The sequence below is a fragment of the Sceloporus undulatus genome, chromosome 5, assembly GCF_019175285.1.
Source record: "Sceloporus undulatus isolate JIND9_A2432 ecotype Alabama chromosome 5, SceUnd_v1.1, whole genome shotgun sequence".
NCBI classification, from domain to species: Eukaryota; Metazoa; Chordata; class Lepidosauria; order Squamata; family Phrynosomatidae; genus Sceloporus; species Sceloporus undulatus.
The window spans coordinates 56581935-56601715 of NC_056526.1; the positions used below are offsets into that span (position 1 = coordinate 56581935).

The 19781-nt window shown below is 41.9% G+C and overlaps 1 protein-coding gene across 1 annotated transcript in view; it reads right to left on the bottom strand.

Moving 5' to 3' along the window:
- Positions 1–19781, bottom strand: part of KCNMB4 (potassium calcium-activated channel subfamily M regulatory beta subunit 4) — a 34697-nt gene extending 14916 nt beyond the window's left edge. The window contains exon 1 of the mRNA XM_042468941.1: positions 19359–19781. Within this exon, the coding sequence (XP_042324875.1) occupies positions 19359–19703 (345 nt within the window). The 5' untranslated portion in view covers positions 19704–19781. The remainder of the gene's footprint in view (positions 1–19358) is intronic.

Here is a 19781-nt window from a genome sequence, read left to right on the forward strand (position 1 = left end):
AAAAGAGCAATACTTTTATTGGCTGAAATGTACAAAATACAACATGCAAGCTTTTGAAGCTCCACTGGCTTCTTCAACAGACAAAAGATGTTTTAAAAGTCATACGGAAGAAAAGTGACATTCTCTGAAGATGCCATCCACAGATGTTGGCGAAATGTCAGGAAGAAACTCTTCTAGAACATGGCCACATAGCCCGAAAACCCACAAAAAACTATGGATGCCGGCCATGAAAGCCTTCGACTCCACATTGACAATGTTTCTGTTGTAGTTCAGATGTCTGGAGGGATCTCAAGGCAGGCAAGGACCCTGAAGAAGAGCATTTCAGTTGACCAATAAAGGCAGAGAAAACCCATTCAGTTAGTTGGATGGTGCAACAACATGTAGATATGTCAAACAGTAGCTTTACTTTATCCTGAGTTTTGATTAAAAACCTGGCCAATTTTCTGCAGAATGTGAATTGGTTAACAGTAAACAACTCGGTGATTGGGGTGAAGTAGAAAACACACAGCTAGAGGATTCTATAAAAAGTTCTCCCATAAGAGAATAACACAGTACCAGTCATGAGTATTTCATCTTTTCCACTGCTTTCTTGATTTACTTCTGTATCTTTATGTAGCTCCTAAGAAGAGGATTTTGTCCCTGAAAGATGATGAGCTATTGCATTGATAAAATAATTGCCTCTCAGTGCTAAAACCTGGTCCTGCTTCTCATACTTATCTGAAAGGCCACCTACACCAAAATTGCTCCAAGATATATTACTGCTCAAAGAGAAGAACTAGATAGCAGCCTCATCCATTTTGTCTACACAATCTGACTAGATAAGCAGACCAGGCAGGCAGTTTTCATCAAAAGTGGTATTGAGACACTGTCTTGTATATCACCTGAGAACAGCAGCCTAGCGGGTGAGAATGAAATGTGTACAGGCACATTGCATGCCATATATTTCTTTTAATACCTTGATGCCAATTCCCAGCATCTGCCATCAGAGGTAACCATCTTACTCGGCCTATTAGTAGAGCTGGTCAAAAGGTAATTCCCCATTATCTGACTGCTTCTACACTGGCACCACAATGGAGTGGTGGCAACTGGAGAAAGGGTCTACTCCAATTGTGGAGCTTTCTCATCAGAAAGATTCATATGGTGCTGGTAACTGAAGTCATTTTATCATCTTACAAAATACATATTCTGCCTTCTCAGACCTCTTAAGCCACAGATATGTTTTCACTTGCTGCAAAAAAAAATCTGTTCTTTTATTGGTTGTTATTTTACTATGTATTTGTTGTTTTGTTTATCCTTTTTATCCAAATAGTGCTAGCAGAAGTGCATCTGTAGGCCCTGATCAACATCCACATGATACTACTCATCAGGCTCCTTACAAAGGTTGCATGGGTTTTATATCTGTAACTATGGAAGGATAATGGTATTGTTTTATATTGATTTCAGCGCAGTTACTTCAGATCAATTTGTTTTGGATTACAGCCTTTATTTAGGAACATCAACTAGACAAAGCCCCTATCAATAGCAATGAAACAAATAAAATGGAAAAATCTTTTTAATTACTATACTTTTTAACATGGATCAGTATGACCTATCACAGCAGCCATCCTGAAAAATCTAATACTGCACAAAGCAATTTGAGTTAGTGTTTTATCCATGTTACATAGCCCACCAACAAACACCCACCTAAACACTCTTAGAGTAACAGCAATGTAAAGAAGACAGCCCCCCTTGCTGTCTATCTGAGTAATGGGGGATATTCCCAAAGTAAATATTATAGCGCCTCTCATTTTGCCTAGAGGCTCTAATGCTTACTAGAGCATAAATATACATTCTATTAATGCTCATTTAATTAAAATCATAACTTTGCCAAGACTTATCCCACTTTGCATTGCAAACAGCACAGTATCTATGCCTAGTTTGTTTCCCAAACCTGATCTGAGAGCTTCCCTAGCTCTTTTATTGTAATTAGAAACACAATCTTTTGTGAACAAATGCCCTTATTGAGAACGATTTAAACACATGGGAAAGTAGCTCAATGAAATAGTTTCATGTAAGCCCACAAATGTCATTTTTACTATATGTTGGTTATTTAATGGGGCAGAAACAGCATTTGAGCCTTTCAGCTAAAATGATAGTCTTGCTTGCCGTAAATATGCAAAGTCATGCCGCAACTCCTCAGTATCAGAAGGTGAGAACTGGAATGATTTCACCTGGTTTCCAAGCATATCCAGCACTCGCCCCTGACACTTTCAAATATATCACCTTGCAGGTCATATGTACATTTAAGCAAAGCTTTGTCAAGTTACTTTTGGGGGGCCTGCAATGCTCAGAATCCCCCAGCCAGCATACTGTGGGATTTGTAGTCCAAAAAGTACTTTTTCCCAAACTCTACATTTAAGCTGCAGGTTGTGTTAGATTATACTTTGAAATATACCACCACCTTCTTGTACGTGAGAAAGAGGATGAAGGCAGTAACAAATAATGGCCTCCATGTCAGAGGGGCACTGAATGCACTCTGGGCTTAAGGGGGAATCCAAGGAGCCAAACTTGTTTGGAGGATATCATTCAGCACTCTGGATAGCTCCTGTAATATCTGGATTAAAACGAATGCCCTGATTATGGAAGCCACTGGCCACCACCGGACAAAGGAGATGCCCAAGGAATTATTGCAGCCATTAGCAATCTTCTTATGCTTCCAGAAGGAAAGGTCCTAGCATCGGTCAAAAGCCACTTTGCTGCTGTTCTGACGTTCCCTCCCTAACAAATTTTCTGCTGAGTAAGAAACAAGGGAAGAAACAGTAGTAAAACATCAGAAAGTCAGCCTTCTTGCTTTATTTCCCTGTCTTCTCTGTTTCTTCCATCTTGTGAAGACAATATGGAAAGAAGCAAATTTTAGTTGCCAAGCAACCATAGGATGCCACCTCAGTTTCATCTCAGGTGATTCCTTACTTGTTTTTATTTTTCTCAACCAAAAGATGCTTCTTTTTCCTCTTTTCCTTCCTACCAGTTAGAAACATAAAGAAAGAAAGAAAAACATTAGCAACTGTTATGATGTTGGCACAGAGAGAACAATATGTTGATGAGCAAAACTGGCAAATCTCAAACCAAACAGTAATAAAAGAAAAAAAAGCCACTAAGCAAAGAGAAGAATGATAATTTCCCACCAGGATACAAAAATATCTAAATAGTTGAGCTTCTCCAACACAGAAAGGATTAAAATGATTTCTACTACCAAAGTATGGAAGGCAGAGCTTCAGCATTAAATCAACATTTACTCTGAAGAGAAATGTCTCATCAAACTCTACTGGCAAACAAGATATCTCTGGGAATGAAGAAAGTTACACTACAGAGACATGAGCATTAAAGCCTGCATACATAGTATTCCTTCTTTCCACAAGCTCCACATCTGATCTGTTCCCAGTTTGTGTCATTTTGGGGTGGAGATAATATCCATTCCTTCTCTATTTTTAGCTTAGTTTTTCAGGTGTCAACAATTTTGTGAGATTTTAAAAACTGCATATAGTACATCATTTATATCACCTCCCCACACACTGAATAAAGCATATTTATGCAGTGTTTTATACATCTTCCTCTATGCACACTATGCAAATGTGTATTTTGTTTCAGTAGCATCTGCAGCTGCCCATAAACATACAGATTCTGGAATGCAAATTGTATCTGGCCTGCAGCCAGTCTAGGAGGCTCTGACCAAAACTTAGAAGTGCAGTTCTCAGTTTTAGTCAGCTAATACCAGGTGCTGTAGGATATATTTTAGAAGAAGAGCCTGGCAAAACCACCTCTGAGTATTCATTGCCAAAGAAAACCCTATGACATTTATGGTGCCACCATAAGTTCACAGGTGCCACCATAAGTTGACAGTTGTGTGGACTGGAGAACGCCTGCACAAAAAAGGCTGCCATAGTAGTTTCCTCATGCATCCTTAGTTGTGTGCACAGAAACCAGACTAGATACTGCTTGAAAATTTGCTGGTAGAGATAAAAGGTTGCTGATCACCTGTCAAAGAAAAGATTTTTTTTTCCTGCCAGAATCCCCAAGTATTGAAGAATTCTCCAATAGGACATTCTATCCCATGCACAGAGAGAAGCTTAGCAGGTTTCTTGTCCTTCAGTCCAACCACTTCAGCTATTTGCATGTAGTGTTAAAAGGGGGGAGGGAATTTGGAAGTGTGTGAGTTCTTGGCTAAAGAGAGCTATGTAAGGTTTTGCTAAATGTGGGAACAAAACTATTGAGATCAAGAACCCAGCCACATCCAGATTCCTGGTCATTGGAGCACACACAGCTGAATGCTGTCCCAGAGCCCTTTTCAGACCTTCACACTCACTGTGCCTAGCACACATCCAAGTGCACACTGACATTTGTGGGCAGGATTTATATGCTTCCCTCAGTCACACGATCTTTATTGCCATGCCTAATGAGAACATGGGAAAGGGTGTGAAAATTTCTCCCTTGGAAGTTAAGATGGCTCACTCTTTACTCTCATTCCATGAGCCTTTCTCTTACTAGAAGCTTTTAGGAATTGGCAGCAAGGGCTTGCAATAATGTGCTGTTCAATTGATTTTTGTCTCCCCCTCACTTTTAAATAGATTTGTTTTAAATGGTTTTAATTCTATAGATAGTTTAATTGAATTTTTACCATAATTTTTTATGTCTTTACTTTCACCTTCATGACCAAGCTCCTATATCAGTTCAGCACAGCATAAATATCCACTGGCAAAATTATGTTATACGACCCCTATACTAAATAACAACATAGCTCAACATATGTGGCTCAGTGTTCAATGTGTATGGATAACAATCCACTGTGAAACTGCAATGTGTAATGCACAAAGACATTGCACAGAGGCAATGCACATTTACAATCTACTCTGTGTATTTGGTCGTTCAACCACACAGCAACCAGTCTTATATGTGCAACTCCACTTATGCTGATATCCGCTGGTTATTTCATTGAGCACTGAACAAAAAAAAACCTGCACCACTCTATGCATAGCAGAACTTACACCTGCTTATGTCACTATAAGGATGCTGCCTGTATTTTAATTTTTGTTAGCTGCCATGAGTCCCAGTTTTGGGGAAGGGTGGGAAAGAAGTAAATTAACAACAGTAGTGAAGATGGTGGAGATAATGGTCATGGTGATGCACACATGCATCCTTGTCTCCAGTCTTATTGCTACATGGCAATGGTCAAGTTCCAGCACAGGACTTTAATCTTCAGCATAATGCCTGAAGGAACAAAGCAGGGAGCCGAATACATAAACAGGTACAGTATAGGGTCAATTAAACCAAATTATTCTCTTTCTACTTCAGGATAGTGATTTTCATTCATTTCTTTTATGACTTCCAGAATTCTAAACTTCCTTCATTTGGATGCAGCATATGGTGCTACCTTCTCCTCAACCTGGTTTTGCAGAGGTACTGACAGGTTTCCAGCAGTGCTTGTAAGAGAGCCAGAATCAGTGCTGGGTTTTTATAAGGACAAAAGATAAATTGTTTTCATTTGCATTTCTGTATAGAAATATCCATGGAACACCTCTCAAGAATGAAAATAGGAGTAAGGATACCACGTTTCCAAGACTTGTGCATCTCTTAGCAAAGAGAAATCATGCAAATATTTGGAGAAAAGCACCAGTGGTGTAGACTTGAATCAATTGATTCAGACTTGACTCAGACTCAAGTCACCTCAGTGACTTGATGTGGAGTCAACTCAGCAATAAATGAGGTACTGACTTGACTGAACCTGAGACCAGTATATTTTTAATGACCATCTTGCTGGTTTAACTTCATCCAGAAACAGCAAGCATGTTAGGGTTGAAGGAGGAGAAGCTTTCTAAAGCTTTTGAAAAATTTAGAAGGATACTTCCACCTTACGCCCACTGTCTAACACATCCTAACTTTGTGCATTCTTCTTTATTTTCTAGTTATTCAAGTCCACACATGCACCACCACCACTTCCTTTTTTACATTCATATCAGCAACCAGATTTGAGACTTGACTTGAAAGTACCTTGCAAGGACTTGAGACTCAACTTGAGGCTTGGAGTAAAAGACTTGAATACATCACAGGAAAGCACACCTATAAAAACTGCATTTGAAAAATGAACATACACCTTAGTCTATGGGGGAAATGCATATAAAAAGTATGTCCATCAGAACAATTTGTACAAAATGTGTATGTTGTGGAAAATATAAACAAAGATGTTCATATGAGGCTTATTTTAATTTAAACTCTCATAAGTTGATAAAAAGCTGGGACAAGAATGTTGGGTGTACTGTGTAAATTCACAGTACTTTTGCACAAAAATGTATCTCTGGTTCCCCCTACCAGCTGAGCTTTTTTCTGTTTCACCTCATGAGGGGAGGGAGCCTATTGTTGTTCTATAGGTAAGTGATTGAGAATCAGAAATTTTACTGATCTATTACAAATTGGGTTCTAACAAGAGATCCCAATTTACTTTCTGATCACCTCTCGATTACAGTTCACTTTTTAAAGACAATGGGATGATCATAGAATCATAGAGTTGGAAGTGACCACAAGGGCCATCCAGTCCAACCCCCTGCCCTGCTGGAAATCTCAATCAAACCATCCTCGACAGATGGCCATCCAGCCTCTGCTTAAAGACCTCCAAAGAAGGTCACATGGTGCAGTCATTTGAGTGCTAGACTGCAATTCTGGAGACCATGATTCAATTCCTTGCTTGGCCATGAAACCCATTGGATGACCTTGGGCAGGTCACATACTCTCAGCCTCAGACAAAGGCACTGGCAAACCTCCTCTGGATGGATCTTGCCAAGAAAACCCTATGATAAATTCATCCTGTGGTCACTATGAGTCAGAGACAGTTTGAAGGCATACAACCACAAGAAGATAGGAAGAAGATGCATCAAGCAAAAAATGTATCTAGACCAGTGAGTTGTTTCCCATGGTGTTCAGTCCATTGCATCAGGAAGCCTCTCAACCCATCATGAAAGTTATATCCCCTTTCCAGTGTTTTTCTGAAGAGCTGATATTCAGTGGCAGGAGGAAGGGGGGTGCTATGTGGAAACTCCTGCCCAGAACAGTTGCTTTCTGTTTCTTCATGGTAAAACCAAGGGCATTCACTAATCAATCCAGGGACAGGGAGCTACTGGGGGAAGGGGGCTGATGTTCCTTTTGATATGACCCATGGTAACCCTTCTTTGGATCCATCCAGCAGACTTATTCCCCTCCCCAACCCCAACCCCCCAAAAAACATCTCTTATGAGATCTTTACCTTTAAATCTCAGGGGATCTGGGCCACAAGAAAATGAAAGCAAAGCAGTGAATGAAACAGATAGAGAGAAAAATACAGTTAGCAGAGAAGAGAGAAGTTTAAAGGAAAAAGCTGGATGGTTGATTAAACTTGCAAAGTTGCTTTCAAAAGCAATCCATTCCTATTATGCAGCATGTGGATTTGTTGTTCTTGTTTTTAGTAATCCACTGTCATACCATGTTGCAATGTCTGAAAACTCACTTCTTGCTTTATGTCTTGCATAGGTTACTTTAAAATAAAGACGGATGGACAACAGAAAGATATACAGTAAATGCTGAAAAATTCCTGCTGAAACATATCTAAAAATGTCTATTAAAGAAGACATCAAAATATATCTCAGAAAGGTTATTCATACCACTAAAGCAATACTGCTCCCACTCATTATACAGAGTGTAGCTTTGTTAAACCCTCCTTATAAAAATAAATAACTTGTTAAAGATCCATCCATTCAATTTATTTATTTTTTATTTATACCTGCACCCTTTCCCCAAACCTGAGACTCAAGATAGCCTACAAAACAGAGAAAATTACAAACAAAAAAACCACAAACATAGCTAAAAACATACAAGAAGAATTATCAATACCATCAAAACCATTCATAACACTGATTTAAAGCAAAAAATAAAATTAGCACTGCACTCTAAACAAAGAAAAGCCCCTTTCTTATAAAATAATCAGTTCCTAAAAGCCTGGTAGAATAAAAAGGTTTCTACCTGCTGGCAAAGAGAGAGCCAGCCTAGCCATTTCCAGCCTAAAAGGAAGTGGGGGAGCAGCCCATGGAAAATACTCTCTCAAGTATTCCCGCTAAAGAAGCTGTGGAGATGATGGGATCAAGAAAAACACCTCTCCAAAAATCTTAGAGCTCTGTCAGGCTCATGGGGACATCCTTCAGATGCCTGGACCAAGGCTGTCTAAGGATTTAGCAATCAAAACCAGCCCTTTCCATTGTGCTCAGAAACAGACTGGCAGCCAGGTATGGATAACTGTGTTGTGAGTCTTCAAGTCATTTCCAACTTAGGCAACCCTAAGGCAAACCTATTTCGGGGTTTTCTTGGCACTACTGTATTTGTTCAGAGGAAGTTTGTCTCTGCCTTCTTCTGAGGCTGAGAGAGTGAGACTTGCCAAAGGCCACCTAGAGGATTTCCATGGTTGAGCGAGGATTTGAACCCTCCAACACCCAAACCATTTCACTATGCCAATTCCATTACTTTTATCTTATTACTTCAAGGTTCTGCTCACTGCTAGCTTTGACTTCATCCACTTTTGGCTTCACCTCCACTCACCATTTACTTGGTTCCTAAGCACCCCAGCTATGTGAACCTATTATGTGCCACACTCCCAAGCAGCATAAAGAATCTACAATAGGAGAGGTGCTAAAATCTAAAGTGCATTCACAACTCCATGGCAGTGAGCCCACATGTCCACCAGTACCACTTACTAATCCACTTTTTCTTTCCTCTAAGTTGTATCTGCCTTGTTCCCTAAAGATCGTTTTCCAGCCGTATGATTGTGATTATATTTAGCACTTCTTCTTTACTCAGAATGGCATGCTCAGAAACAAAACACTGCTGCTGAAGCTCTAGGACAATGCAATAAATCACAACATAGCCCTCCCAGCATTTAAATAAGGAACATTCAACTGTGAGCCAAATGCAAAGGACAAAGAAAAATAAAATAAACAGAACAATTTCGAGGCCATTTTTTAAAAAGATGGTGGCACCAACCCTTTTGTACTACTTTGCCTGCACACAGAAACTGCACTTGGCACAACCATTCATAACTATGGTGCTAAAACATGGGATCCATAACACCTGAACTTGAAAAGGTAACTTCTCTGGACTACAATGCTGAGAATTCATCAGGCAGCATGGGCAGTAGCCACAGTGACTGGTGGATCCTGGAAGATGTAATCCAAATAAGTACGGGTTCTGATCTCTGCTAAAACCAAGACAAAGTCACAAGACAACAGTTACGGATGATCAGTGTGGCATAATGGTTTGAGTGCTGGACTATGACTCTGGAGACCAGGATCTGAGTCCATGCTGAGCCATGAAACCCACTGGGTGACCTTGAGCAAGTCACACTCTCTCAGCCTCAGGGTATAGCTATGGCCAATCTCCTGTGAAGAAAGTTGCCAAGAAAATTCTATGATAAGTTCACCTTAGGGCATCATAAATCAGAAACAACTTTAAGGCACAACACAACAACATGGATGGCCAGCATTAAATAACATTCAGCCACTGGATTTTTTTAATCACTGCTCACTCTGTTTGCATACAAAGGGATCTTGCAGCAGCTTTACATCCCTTTGTATGAATCCCTTGGGAATTTTGAGCAATGATCTAAACTAGTATGGCTATGGCTATGGCTTTGTATGTTTGTTGTTTGCCTTCAAGTCTTTCCAACTTATGGTAACCCTAAGGCAAACCTATCACAGGGGTTTCTTGGCAAGTTTCTTCAGAGGGAGTTTGGCATTGCCATGCTCTGAGGCTGAGAGACTATGACTTGCCCAAAGTCATCCAGTGAGTTTTCATGGTCAAGTGGAGATTTGAACCCTGTTCTCCAGAGTCATAGTCCAATGCTCAAATCACACCACCAAGCTGTCTTTTTCACAAATATCTACCTTTCTCTATCTACATAAACATACACCTGTCTCTGAAACTAGAAAATGTAAACAACTGGACAGGGAAAGGATGGGAGGAAGAAAAGGAAGTGTAGGTACAAGCATGGGGTGAAGTAAACAAAAGCAATGGAGAGAAAGGATAATAAACCTGCCTAATATTCATTTGTCTGGATTTATTTCTTATCTAGTACAAGGACCTTGGGCAGATCACAATTATTCTGCACTACCCTTATTTCCCTACTAACCCTAGCTATACGACTTTTATTGCTCTTAAAATTCACTGCAATTATCTAACACCTACGTTCAATGCTTTGACAACTTACTGGTGGATCCTAACTTGCAACTATTTGATTAAGGCCCCATTCCCACTGGGCTATAAATCGAATCAAAAATCGGATTGTAGGAACATCATTCCCATTTGAACTCGTGTTCGATCCTTGTTTAATGAAAATCGTTCCCATTTGAATCCGTGTTCGATCCAACTTTGATCGATTTCTCTAGCTAAAACCCGAATCAGCAGTGGACAACCCAGGTTAACCTGACACCACTTGTCCAGAGGTTTTTTTTTGCAGCTGCTGTGTCAGATCTGTGGAAGCAATGTTCAAGGGGCTGTCCCAGGGGTGTCACCAGCTTTGTTCTCTTTCCTGACATTCCCGGCCCCATTTTCCCCATTCACATAGCCTTTCCCCAGTGGTGTGTAAAACTTTTTTTTTTAAGAAGAAAGGTAAACTTTGGAGAGGGAGAGGAAAAGAAAGGCAAGAGGAGAAGGGATATGGAGAAGGGGAGGCTGGCAAAAACTTTTTGTGAGCAGAAAGGAAAAAGAAAAAAATCCAAACCCCTGAACGTGGCTCCTGCATCCAGCCTTGTTTCCTTTTTTTGACACAGAAAAGGGGTGGCTGGCTGTTGCATATTGAGGGGGTTTGAAGAAGAAGAGTCCCCCTGCTCAGGAGGAGACCTATGAAGACCAGAAGCCTTCTCACTCAGGCTCTCCTCAGCTTTGTGGGGGAAGGAAATGCCTTCCTCCAAATCCTCCTAAGGCAGGAATGCTGGACCTGAGGCTCTTGCTTGCAAGGAGCCCCATTGGGTTGCAATTGGGCACCTCTTTCTGCCTTGGAAACCCCAAGGCTCCCAACTGTAATAAAAGGGCCTTAGGCTGCCTAAGCATCCCCCCAAAAAATTAAAGGGAGGAACGCTAAGAAATAGAACTCCTTCTCTCTTTATGTACCTATCCAATCCCTCAACTTTTTTCTCTTCAAATTCCTCACAGAGCCATCCTTCTCTCCCTCTCTTTGCAAATAATAATAATAATAATAATAATAATAATAATAATAATAATAATAAATATTTGAGTGTGTAAAACTTTTTTTTAAAAAAGAAGAAAGTTAAACTGGGTTTTTTCGAGAGGGAGGGGGAAAGAAAGGAAAGAGGAGAAGGCATATGGAGAAAGGGAGGCTGGCGAAAACTTTTTGTGAGCGGAAAGGAAAAAGAGACAGAGAAAAAAAACCCAAAACCCTGAATGTGGCTCCTGCTTCCAGCCTTGTTTCCTTTTTTGAGACACGAAACGGGGGTGGCTGGCTGTGCATATGGGGGGGGGGGGGGGATAAGAAGAAGAGGGGGGAATAGACATCACTGTCAATCTAATCGTCTAAGCACTTGATTGAGAGCTTTAAAAAACGGTTCCAAAAAGGCAATGGGAATGGGGAACAAAAAAAAAAAACCCGTGTCAAACTACAACGGAGAAAAATCAATTGGAACGAGAACATGAGTCAAGAAAAACCGAGTCCGTTTGCTCCTTTTTGTAATGGGAATGTTGACCTGATTCAAATACGACTCAAAAACTTGATCCAATCCAGACTGGCAGCGATATACAGTGGTACCCCGGGATACGAAAGCACCGCCTTACGAAATTCCCGGAATACGAAAAAATCCCATAGGAAAAAACTGTTCCGGGTTACGTTTTTTTTTTCGGCTTATGAAAAAAAAATTTGGTGCTTTTCGGCGCTTTTTCGCACGAAATCGCGGCTTTTAGCGCTAGCGCCTATGGCTTTTTCGGGTTACGAAAAAAATCGGGTTACGAACGCCGCGGCGGAACGAATTAATTTCGTAACCCGAGGCACCACTGTATGTCACTTTATATGCCCAGTGGGAATGAGGCCTAAGAGGCAAAGTGTAGAAGGGTTAGACTTTATGGGCATCAGGACAAGATCCTTCATGATCTACCTAACAGGTTTATTGTGGCTTGAGCCTTGGACAACAGCTTGTGTAATACTTGAAGTATTGATTTAGAGATTGCTTAACTAAGGTTCCCATGATTTTACCAGTCACCTTTCCAATTAGCACTATGTTTTTCTTTAGCCAGAATAATTTGCTATAACTCACTTGCTATCTACACTTCTTACTGTGAATAAAACATAGGGATTTTCCTAACCCCCCCCCCCAAAAAAGGAAATTCATCACAATTTTGAATTGTCACTATTAAAGAACATGATTATGACACAAATCCTATTCACTAATCCCAACTAGAATAGACTGACTGCATTAATCTTTAAATAGTGAGTCAACACATAGGTGAATCCTGTTGATTCAATGGGTTTCCTCTTGCCAGGACTAACAGGATTTAGTCCTACACAATAAGAAACTCAAGGAATTAGCTAGATCTCATTAACTCACAAGGACTGCAGTTTATTCTTAGTCTTTCCTGCAAATGTGAGGACTTGTCTACATGAGGGGGGAAAACCCTGAACCATACCCCCAGCCCCAAATCTGGCACAATCAGGACACACTATGCATGGCATTTTATCTGAATTTGCCATGGTTAGGATCCATGATACACAGCCCTATCAGCAGCAAACTCAAAGTATAAAGTCTTAATTTTAAAAATTCACATTTTCCTCCATAGTTTCCAGGAAACTCCAGTATTTCCTATATAAAAACAAGTGATTCCCCCTGGATTCAGGTGGGGAGAGACAGGATAGATTGCTGCCTGGCAGGTGCTGCTAGTTCCCTATCAGAGCTCTTTGGCAACAAAGGTTTTTCCCTCACCATCACTACTGGTGACGTACCCTGAGGTGTGAATGAGGTGCCAGGCACCTCACAAATGTGAAAAAAACTCTTGGCAAATGTTGTTTTAGGTGCGGAACTGGCCTAGACATTGGTAAATAGCAGTACCTGCCAGGCAGTAATCTGTCCTGACTCTGGCAACTGATGGAGGAAAGGCAGCAGTGACCAGTCACAGCAACATCTACAAGGACATGTATAAACAACTACTGTGGAGAACATAGGTACAGGGAAGCTCCAGGGCAGGGACAGGACAGAATAGGTTTGGAGTCCATTTGGACTTCCCCCCCAAGTGTAAAAAGATCCTGAGACAAACCACTGGTTTTAGCAAACATTTGGGGGAAGAAGTCCCCATATGAGTGATAAATTCCTTGCTAGACTGATTTTTTAAAAAAATAAAGTGCACCATTCTCCCTCCTCCCAAAAATGTAAACTGGAAATACAACATCGTTTGGAAAATATATGTAATGTGCAGGAAAATCTGTCAGTGCAATGGCACTGGGTGCAGTTCCCTCAAACAATCCTTCTTGTAGCCATGTAACATAGGAACCCCCTCTAAATAAAGAAAAACCCATGGTGCCTTAGGGTCTCCATAAGTCAAATATGATTATAAGACACACAATAACAAACAACAACATGGGAAGTGATTCAAAGAAGCCACATACCACTACCAAAATGTAAGTGGAGAAAACCAAAATAGTAATAAGACTAATAAACATCTGTACTGCATTTTCAAGTGTTCAAAGTGTTTGCCATGATCCATCCAATTGTAATCCTTACAACAACCTTACAAGGTAAGACATTATCATTATCTCCATATTGTGATGTGAGTAGTAGTCCTAATACTCTGAAGGCACCAGCTCCAATCTGTTCTAGAAACTAAGCAGGGTCAACCCTAGTTAGTACCTGGGTGAGAGATCACCAAGGAATACCAGGTGCTGTGGGCTATATTTCAGACGAAAGCAAATTTCCTCTGAGTATTCCTTGCCTAAGAAAACCCTATGAAATTCATGCGGTCACACTGTAAGACAGATAACTTGAAGGCACATAGACACACCCATTGAGAGGGAGCAGGATGAGAGTGACTTGCACACGGCTGCTTATTAAGTTCCATCAGGATTGCACCAGGGACTTCCTAGCACACAATCCAATCTCTTAGCCAATCCACCAAAGCATCTCTCATTAGGCCTGTTTCCCAACAGAATGCTTTTCCTCTTTCCTCTTTTTCCATTATCTGCTTCTATGCAGCCTACTTCTTTTCCCCCATTTCCTTTTTAGAGAATTCAGGGATGTAGCCAGGGGGGGGGGATCTGGGGGTCCGGACCCCCCCTTCCATTAGAAAAATGAATGGTGTGTGCTGCTGTGCCGCCGCACTCAAGCCCCATTATAATGGTGGCACTTAGTCTGGACCCCCCCTTCCTAAAATCCTAGCTATGTCCCTGGAGAATTGGCAACCCACTGCATCCTCAGAAGCGGTAATTAAATTGAGTGGTGTCTTTGTGTCTTGGTGGGCACAGCCAAACCTCCGAGGCTTCTGCTACTGCTAACAGATCCCACTGCTTCAGGCTACAATCAATCAATATCTGGCTCATTTCCTGAAGTTACATTCAAAATTTCTTTTCCTTTTAATCAAACTTTATCCAACTTCCATTGAGACATGCCAGACTCTTTGCAGGCACTTCAACTGCTAACTTGAACTAAAAAAAAAGAAGATAAAGCATTTGTGGGAAATTTAAAACATTTACACTAAGAAAAGAGACGGAAGGAGAGAGTCACTGGTGACTTCAGACATGCTTATGTGGCAAAGGGCAAGTTCTTCTCAGCTCAGTTGCCCAATCTGTAAAATGGGAATAGCTGTGCTTTCCCTCACAGGCATTTTTAAGTCATTTGTATTATTCAAGCAGCTTACCTCCTGGGCCTCCTGTAATTTGTCAGGGGCTGATTTTATCCAGGCTGCCGATCAAAAATTGGAGAATACTTGTGTGATGTGGCTAGAATTCTGACCATCATGTGAATAATTAAGGGAAGAGGGGTTTAAAGCGACATAAAGAGAACAAGTTTTAAATTATGTGTAAATTATTTTGCCCTAGTGATTCAGGACAGCATACCAATTATATATATAAATTATCCTGACAACCACCTTGTGATGTATCCTAGGTAGTTAGGAGCTCCTAGACTCAAGATATTCCCAAGACCTTCATGCTTCAACATCAATTTGAAATTTAGTATTTATTCATTGTCTTCACACCACACATTATAATAGGCTGTATAGTTTAAATATTCTAAAAGCACCAGTTCAATCTGATCTTGGAAGTTAAGCAGGGTCAGCCCTGGTTAGTACTTGGATGGGAGACCACCAACCAACACCAGGTGCTGCAGGACTATATTTCAGAGAAAAGAACCGGCAAAGCTACCTCGGAGTATTCCTTGCCTAAGAAAACCCAATGAAAGTCACAGGCTCGCCATTAGTCATCAGGCGATTTGAAGGCACAAACACACACATCACTGGTGTTAAAGAGCCAGTGTGCTGTAATGGTTTGTTCACTGCACTACAGTTCTGGAGACCAGGGTTCAAATTCTTGCTCAACCATACCAACACACTGAGTGACCTTGGACAAGTCAGAGTCTCTCTTCATCAGAGGGAGGGAAAGGCAAACCCTCTGTGAACAAATCTTGCCAGGAAAGTCCATGATAGTGTCACCATAAGCCAGCAACTACTTGAAGGCACACAACAAAAAACAACAATCAATAGTGTTTAGTTTCTTTTAAAAATTGCAAGGTGTACCATGCAGAACTGATAACCATGGAATCTGAACTTTGTTGCTTTTGTTGTGTGCTTTCAAGTCCTTTCCATCTTATGGTGACCGTAAGGCAAACCTATCATGGGTTTTTCTGGAGTCTGTGGTTTCCCGAAAGTCACTCAGTGGATTTCTATGGCTTAGTGGAATTCAAACCCTGTTCTCAGAGTCATAGCCCAACACTCAAATCACTACACCACACTGGCTCTCACATTTGCATCAATCTGCATTAATAACGGTCACAAACTCTACATGCTTTCAAAGGCATCCCTTCTAGTGGTGAAGATAGATGCCAGACATGACCCCCAAGGAAGCTGGGTGACGGAACATTTCTGCAGCTACAACTTTTCTTGCTCTTGGAACCTTCCACAGCACAAACTGCACTTGCAGCATTTCTTTACACAACAGTTCCTAGAATCAGAACCTTTATATTCTATCTATTGCATCCACACTTTGAAAAGAAAAGAAAGAAGTTGCAAGGTATAGTCCAAAACCCCTAAAAAGTTATCCTCCAAGCTCTAGATGTAATATCAATCTGGGAGCCAGAGTCTAACTTTCCCAGCCTCTGATTTGGCTCTAGCAATCCCTTAGCTTCGCTGATTGATTAAACACACATAATTTCAGAGCATAAATCTGGAGGAGTACACTGCGTCCTGGGCAAGGGATGCTTGGCAAGGCTTCTCTTTGGATCCAATGATGAAGTCCCAGGGCGTCGCCAGCTGCTTTTGGTTCCACAAGGCTAAAAAAATCCCATTAGAGGGGCCGCCACCACCTAGATCCCCAACCCTGGCATCCAATCCTGATTTCCTGGGCAAAGAGAAAGCAACAAGCATCCCTCCAACTTTGAAAACCATCCAGGCTCATTCCTCCATTAACCCATTTCTAAGCTTCTGCCATCAGAGACAATGTGGTGTAGACTATGACTCAGGAGAGCAGGGTTCAAACCCTACTGGATTACTTTGGACAAGCTACACTCTCTGAGCCTCTCAGAGGATGGCCATGGCCCTCGGAACAAATCTTGCAAGAAAAACCTATGATAGGTTCATCTGAGAGTCGCTCTAAGTCAGAAATGACCACCACCTTCTCCCTTTGCAAGTTAGCAAGGAAGTGTGATGGGGTTTAATTCCTAAACCCAAAGGCACCCAGACACACTCAGAAACCTTTATTTTCTTTTATTTCCCCTTTCCTCCTCCTCCATCTCCATCTTTCAAAGATCTTGTAGCACCCACAAGGGAGGAATTTCTCTTAATTTCGAATGAAAGTGGGGCCAGAATGCATTCACGTGAATTCGCTAGTTCAGCGAATTTACATGAATTCGAATTGTGTTCAAACTGACTTCCCATTGCCCAAAAATAGCTTGCCATTGCCCAAAATTGCGTGTGACCACCTCTCACACAATAACGTGAAACCCCATGATTGTGTTCGGACTGACTTCCCATTGCCCAAAATTGTGTGTGGTAGTCTATCGTGCAATGTTAAACCCCATGATTGCGTTCGGATTGCCATTGGATTATACTGTACTTTGAATTTCCCTTGTCTGATAAACTCCATTCTGGAAGAAAGAAGACAGCAAGTGCATGCTGCCAACTTTTTTATTTCACTATGTAGAGAGACCTTGCAGCATCTTCAAGACTAAGGACCTTATCACACGGAGCCTTACCATGGGTAAAACATTCCTCAAGTGTTTCTCAATTACAAAGGTGTGATAGGGCTTCACGCTTCTAAAACGTCATTGAGGCATCCTGCTTCTCTCCTGTTGATGAAGCATTTGCGGAGAAGCCATTTTTTGAATAATGGAAGATCCCATTATTTTGAAAATGGCTTTTCCACAAACGCTTCAGCGACGGGAGAGAAGCAGGACGCCTCAATGACGTTTTAGAAGGGTGATGTGCTATCACAACTTCATGCTTCAGAAACACTTCAGGAACGTTTTGCCCATGGTAAGTGCCTCCATGTGATAATCCGCTAAGGGAAAGAAAGAAGTTGGCAGCATGAGCTTTCATAGATGTACTGTAAGCCTACTTCCTCAGATGCTACTTCCAAATGCATCCGAGGAAGTATACTTAAGTCTACGAAAGCTCATGCTGTCAACTTCTTTCTTTCAGTTAGTCTCAAAGGTCCTACAAAATCTCTCTACAAGCGGATTCTACAGACTAACACAGCTATATCTTTGAATTCTACCACTATGGAAAGCACCAAATTTGGCTGGATGGAGTAGAAATCTATCAACCTCTTCAAGAAACTTGCCCAGGTATAGACAGACATTTTCTTTCTCAAGAAGTGTAAACCTAGGGATGTCATTCTGAAAGGCCTGCATGTGAAGAACCCACTAACTGACATTCTCACACACCAATAGCATATACAGGTCTCTCCCTGGCTTTCCACTCCACTAAATGCATCTGAGGGAGTAGACTTAGGTCTACAAAAACTCATGCTGCCAACTTCTTTCTCTATGTTAGTTTCAAAGATGCTACAAGATCTTTCTACATACTGAAAGGAAAAAGTTGGCAGCATGAGCTTTCTTTCTTTCTCATAGGCCTGTTACAGACTGCCAAAATAATGCTGCTTCGGGTCTCTTTGGAGGTACGTTATTTAAATGATGCATGCACCCTAAGAATCCAGAAGCTGCACCAAAGCTTCACTCCAGTGCTTAGGAATGGAGTGTGGCTTTGGTGGGACCTCCGGACTCTTAGGACCCATGCGTCATTTAAATAGCACACCTCCAAAGAGACCCGAAGCAGCTTTATTTTGGCAGTCTGTAACAGGCCATAGTCTCAAAGGTGCTACAAGATCTCTCTCCATATTTATCCTACAGACTAACACAGCTATATATTTTAATGCTTTCTTTCAGTGAGTCTCGAAGGTGCCATAAGATCTCTTTGTCTATTGAAAGGAGTTGGCAGCATGAGCTTTCATAGACTTAGACCTCAGATACATTTGGAAGTACTGTACCATCTGCATCTGAGGAAGTTGACTCTATGGAAGCTCATGCTGCCAACTTCTTTTAGTTAGACTCAAAGCTGCTATAAGATCCCTTTGCATACTCATTCTACAGACTAACATGGTTATATCTTTGAATTCTTTCTTTCCGTAAGTCTCAAAGGGGCTACAAGCTCTCTCTGTATACTGAAAGAAAGCAGTTGCCAGCTTGAGCTTTCTTTCTTCTTTCTTTCAGTTAGTCTCAAAGGTGCTATAAGCTCCCTCTGCATACAAGGCCATATCTTGGAATTCTTTCTTTTCCTAAGTCTCAGAGGTGCCACAAGTTCTCTCTACATACTTCTTTCTTTCCCTGAGTCTCAAAGATGCTACAGTACAAGCTCTCTCTACAGACTGAAAGAAAGCTGTTGCCAGCTTGCGCTTTATTCTTCTTTCTTTCCGTGAGTCTCAAAAGTGCCACAAGCTCTCTCTACCTACTTCTTTCTTCCCATGAGTCTCCAAGGTGCCCAGGATCTCTTTGCATACCAGGCCAGATCTTTGGGTTCTCTCTTTCTGTAAAAGCCTCCCAGGTGCCCCATGCCCTCTCTTTCTCTCCCCCCGGGGGGCCCTGGCCCTCCCTGGCCCCGGGGCTGACCTTGGGGTTGGCCAGGAGCTGCTGCTGGTCCTGGTGGAGGAGGAGGGCGCGGGCCTGGGGGGCCTCGGAGCTGTTGACGTAGATCTGGAGGCAGGGGTAGCGGGAGGTGCCCTTGCAGTCGGCGCCGCAGCTGAAGGTGCACTCGAAGAGCTCGCCGGTCTGCAGCTGGACCGAGAGGACGGTGCAGTTGGCCGCCTTGCCTTGCAGGTCCTGCAGCGCCGGGTTGAGCCAGCAGAAGCCCAGGATGAAGAGCGAGACGATCCCGGAGACGATGAGGAACAAGCCCAGGCGGATGCTCTTGTCCTCCGCCTCCGTGTACTCATAGGCCACCCGCAACTTGGCCATCGCCACACCATGGGACGGGACACACAACACACACACACAACACTCAAAAGGCAGAGAAGGAGGGGGAAAGAGAGGGAG